We start from the raw sequence: 5,012 nt of genomic DNA, 5'->3' as shown, positions 1-5,012 counted from the left end.
AGCAACACACTTAAGGAAATTTTTTTGAAGAAAATTTTCTGATTATCGTTAAACTTCATAAATGATTAGCTTTATTCCTTACACATATATAATGTCTAAAAGGATCATATGATGAAGTATAATATAAAAGAAATTACTGTAAACTATTTTAGATTGCCATAACAACTTGCATTATTAAATTGCAAAGTATAAAAGTATACTTATAAAAGTATATTGTTTTCTATCTTTAACTCAAATAAAGCTTATAATAAACAAATGTAAGTTATCTAAATTTTATTTCCAACAGTGAAATTGAACACATACATCTGAAAGATTCTAACAATTAACAGTAGCTATGAGCTTGCGTTTACTTTTTATTTGTTGTCATTATGCAATTAGATTTAAATTAAAGGACAATGTCTCTGCCTATAATTAATTCTTAGTTCTGCTCCTTGGGGAGTAAAATATGCTTCCTCTTCTCTGCATATTTTGCTTTTTATAAGTCCACCTAGTAGAAGCATCACTTACATACCTGCTTAATTGCCTATGTGACTGAAATGTATTTACAGTTCCTTAAAACATTTAAATAGCAAATCTAAAAATAAAAAATAGGACTGTTAGGATAAAATATGCTGCTTTAATTCTAGATAATGAACTTCTAATAGCCTTAAGTATTATAAATGGTTTTTGAACAGTAAGTGAAATCAGTATTATCTCCCAGTCCCACGCCTGGTAATAAAGTATTGGTTAGTGCAAACTACCTTAGAAGGTCATATAGTTTAGTGAAAAAGCTAAAGATTGGTGCACGGTTCAGCTGTTATTTCTGTGCTTTAAATGTGCTAGCTGAAACAGAGTCTAAAATCTCCTTTCCATCACTGCCCTTTAAGTTCGAAGTCCATATACTCAAGGTCCACAGCAAACTGCTTTCCTGCCACTTTAACTCCCTAACTCAGGAGCTAAGCTGCTGTTAAGCAAAAAACTAAGTCTACTGAAGATATTTCCACAAGAGGCAATAAAGCATGGTAGCTAAGAATTGAGGTTTGGAGAAAGAAACCACTGTTTGAATCCCAGCTGTCAAGAGCTGTGATGTTGTTGGACAATACTGATACATAAGTCTGAGCTTCTTCCCCTGTGAAATGAGATGGTAATGGTGCCTGTACCTCCATTGCCATGTAGTTTGAATGAGGGAATTGTCTATAGAGCTCAGCACGGTGGCTGTCACATATTAAACTCAATAAATGGTGGCTATTCTAATACTAATAGTTTGTTATTTTAACGTACACAAAAATCTTAGTAATATAAGGTCCTCTGGGGGATACACAACTCTCAGTCATGTTTAGGAGAGTGGCCAGGGGAGAGAACTTAAGAGTATGCTAAAAAATCTGGAAAATACTCTGTACTACTATTACTACAAGTAAAACTTTCCTAAAAAGTCAGAGGTTAAAGGGGAAAAAAAAGTATCCAAACTGTAAGCATACTAATAAGACACAAATACTAAATAGTAGACACACCGTACATATTATGTGCCAAGTACCAACTTGTAACTTTCCCCTGGCAATAATGGTAGAACACCTTGTCTTAGAAATTACATTAAAATGCTTTTCTAGTTTCAAAAATACTGCCATTTTCTAAAATATTGATACTTTTGTCATGAGATCTCATAATTCATCTGTTCTACCAGAGCAAGAAGAAATAGGGAAGACAGTTGATTAATTTATGTAACTAGGACTAAGCCACAGGTTATTTAACCTCCATACACAATTTTAGGTAAATCCCCACTATCTGAATTTATAATTATCTCATAACCACCTTGTATAAAATTTATCACTGATAGTCTTATCCCTAGAAGACATTAACCTCATTCAATTCATTCAAAGTAAAGGACAAAAATCAATGGCTGAATTATTTTATCTTACTGTAATACAATCTGCCCTCTGGTTTGTTTATTGACTGAGTAGACATGCTTTGAAAGTAAGACAACCGTTTACTGGCTATGTGACCTTAAGTTATTTACTCAGTCTCCTCAATTATGAAATCTAGGCAGTAATTATTAAACTCATTAATAACAGCTGCTGCTAATATCAAACATCTATCACTTCGCACAAATGCATTTTAATTCTCAGCATAAGACAGCCCCTATCCTTATTTTAATTTATATGCTTATGTAAACTGTCTAGTTTCAAAGTAACATTTGTAAAAATTTTATGAAAAACTAGAGTACATGTCTAGATACTATGTTATTTGAATATTTAATAACATTCATATATTTCATCTAAATATATCCATCTAACAAGTTGATACTTAAGGTGATTATGAAAATATTTTATCTTGGGCTTGAAACTAGATAGAATCTTAAGTATGGGGCCTTTTAGTGTGAGTAAGGAATATGCTTGAAAAATTAAGATTCACTGAGCACTGACTAGGTGTCATGCAGTCTTCTGAATATTTTAAACATATTTCATTTAATCTTCACAGCCTATGGAGGTAAGTAATAGTATAATCCTGATTTTACTAAAGAGTAAGTAGACAGAGGGTAATTTGGCCAACGTCACTTTGCCTAGTGAGTGGTGGAACAGAAATTTGAAACCAGGCAATATGGCTTCAGAATCTATGCTCTTACCCACCCATGACTCTCTTTCAAAGAAAAGCCAAGAGGTTATTTAAAACTGAAAACCTGGAAAATAACAAGCAAATTTTATAATTTTCATTTTGTTGTGTTCAACATATTATAAATTACGAAGAAAAATTAAAAGATACACAATTTTTAATTTATGAAAATTCCTTATATTTTCCCATCAATTATTTATCAGATTGTGTTTTCAGAACTTTTATAAAAGCATCTTTTGGAACTTCAACGTTGCCAACTTTCCTTAGTTTTTTCTTTCCTTCTGTTTGTCTCTTCAAAAGTTTCATCTTTCGGGTAATATCACCACCATACTGAAAAACATTTTTAAAAACTACAAGTCCAAATCACTCCACAGAAAAATAATCCTACAATTACCTAGAGACATCAATACAATTACAAAAACTTTACAATTATTATCCATGAAGTAGACACCTGCAAAGTGTCTTCCTAAGGGTAACTTCCAAAGTTACCTCCAAGCAGATCCTAATTTTACTGTCTTCTCAAAAGAATGATAAAGGCTTTATTTATTTGTTTTTGGAAGGAGATGAAGATCCTCAAGGAAACCCAGTACAACATTATGCATGTCAAGGAAAAGTTACCCATCTCCTTACAGATTCAAGGGCCTGAAATTTAGATTATATAGCTGTAGTCTAATACAGAGACTCACATAGGCTTAAATGTGTCAGTCCCTATGCTAAGGATTTAGAAAAAGCATTTATCATTTAATTCTCATAAAAACTTAATCTTTTATTTTAATGGACGAAACAGCAAACTTGGCAAAGTAATGCAGGAGAGATGGATTTCAATTTGTTTCAACTCCCACTGTAAGACACAGTCATTGTCTTCAAAATCTGTCCTTATAAATTAAAACAATAAAACATTATCCTGATCATAACTGTTACAAAAATGTTCTTAGTTGCACATAAGGAAAATTTTAAAAAGATGGGAAAATGTGATCAAAATGAGTACGCTATTATTAAAGTCAAGCTGAAATTTACCTATTTAAAAAGAAAACGTGGAGATGAGATAAAGGGTATTATAAAAACCAACAATGGAAACCAATGTATTTATACCCCCTCTGATTCTAAACTTATAAAATAGATATATTATTACAAAATAGAACACATGTAGATACGTACGCATTTTGCCAAAACATTTTTCCTGTAGGCTTTCACACTGTAAATGAGAAAGTTTTGTGTAAGTACATAACTTATACTATTTAAAAGTACTTATTTTCAAAATCAATCTCCCCTTTAGTAAAGATATTAAGATCAGATCACACCTATATAAAATTGCCGTAAGCAAATAATTAGATAGCTTAAATGCTCTTGTATTTATTTTCATGTATTTGGAATAAAGTAGAAAGTTAATTCAACATGAATATCAACACAAACTTTGTTAAGAATAAAAAAAGGTCAAGGCTTGTGGGCAGTCTTGAGGTCAAATTTAAGCATGGTGTGAGCTTGATTACAACAATTATAAAAGGTCATTTCCAGCTCAACCTAAAAATACTACTACTACTACCACTACCAAAAAAACTAAAATGGTTATTATCTCATTACTAACTCTACCGAATGTGGGTCAAGAGTGACTAGGAATATAAAGAACAATATATTTTATAAAACCCATTTAAGCAGCAATAAACTATTTCTATAATGTATCTGAGAAATTTGGAGGATCAAAATTTGAAAATAGCTCCACTTTTTTGTATTCCATAAGAAGATATAAAAGTCTTCTTTTTCTTTAAGGTATTCTCTACCTCAGCACATTTATGTTTGAATGATTATTTGCTAACTGTTTTAAACTGCATTTTCCTGGATGTTCCCTTATTATAAATAAACTTCACTCTGCCTTATCTCTGGGCAGTTATGAAACACAAAATAACTAAAGCAAAATAGTGTTAGGAAATGAAATTCACTGCAAATACAGGCTTACTATTTATCCCAAGACTACTGCACACCCCTGAAGCCTAACATGATACCAGCATTCCTCTCTCACCTTTACAATTTACAACCTGACTAGCTCTGAGGAAGTGATATTAAATGCTTCAAGTAAAAATCATAATTTAGTTTTGTCTTTTGGAAGAATTACCTGCAAAACCTTTTTAATTCCAGTTCCTATTAGTTTATAATCTACTTAAAGGGATAAAACCATAAAAACTTTACAGAAATCCGGTAACCATGAAATTCAGTGGGGTCACTGAATAAAATAAGTGGAAATAAAACTCCTCACAGCATATATACTAATAACTAAATAATTATCACCCAAAAGTGTCGTGTAAGTAATTCAAAGTAACAGTCATCACTTTAGTAGAATTAAGAGATTAATGTTTCTTAATGTAAGTAGGAATAAATTTTAGGACAATGTTAAGTTTTTTAATATTCTTTCATTTTCTACGTATATCACT

At 31.4% G+C, this 5,012-nt stretch overlaps 1 protein-coding gene across 6 annotated transcripts in view; it reads right to left on the bottom strand.

The window, feature by feature from the left end:
- The window catches only part of GUF1 (GTP binding elongation factor GUF1), a 39,801-nt gene that overhangs the window by 16,077 nt on the left and 18,712 nt on the right, over positions 1 to 5,012 (bottom strand). For 4 of the 6 annotated variants that reach the window (XM_061192226.1, XM_061192228.1, XM_061192230.1 and 1 more), the window contains 2 exons: positions 3,745 to 3,781; positions 2,776 to 2,916 (listed from right to left, as the gene is read on the bottom strand). In XM_061192226.1, coding sequence (XP_061048209.1) covers positions 2,779 to 2,916; positions 3,745 to 3,781 — 175 coding nt within the window. In that variant the 3' untranslated portion in view covers positions 2,776 to 2,778. Of the gene's footprint in view, positions 1 to 2,775; positions 2,917 to 3,744; positions 3,782 to 5,012 lie in introns of those variants that run through there. The other 2 variants (XR_009701094.1, XM_061192227.1) reach the window with 1 other exon arrangement.

The sequence above is a fragment of the Eubalaena glacialis genome, chromosome 5 (genome assembly GCF_028564815.1).
Source record: "Eubalaena glacialis isolate mEubGla1 chromosome 5, mEubGla1.1.hap2.+ XY, whole genome shotgun sequence".
NCBI lineage: Eukaryota > Metazoa > Chordata > Mammalia > Artiodactyla > Balaenidae > Eubalaena > Eubalaena glacialis.
Note: the sequence above shows the minus strand (reverse complement) of the source record. Positions and strands in the feature narration are given on the sequence as shown.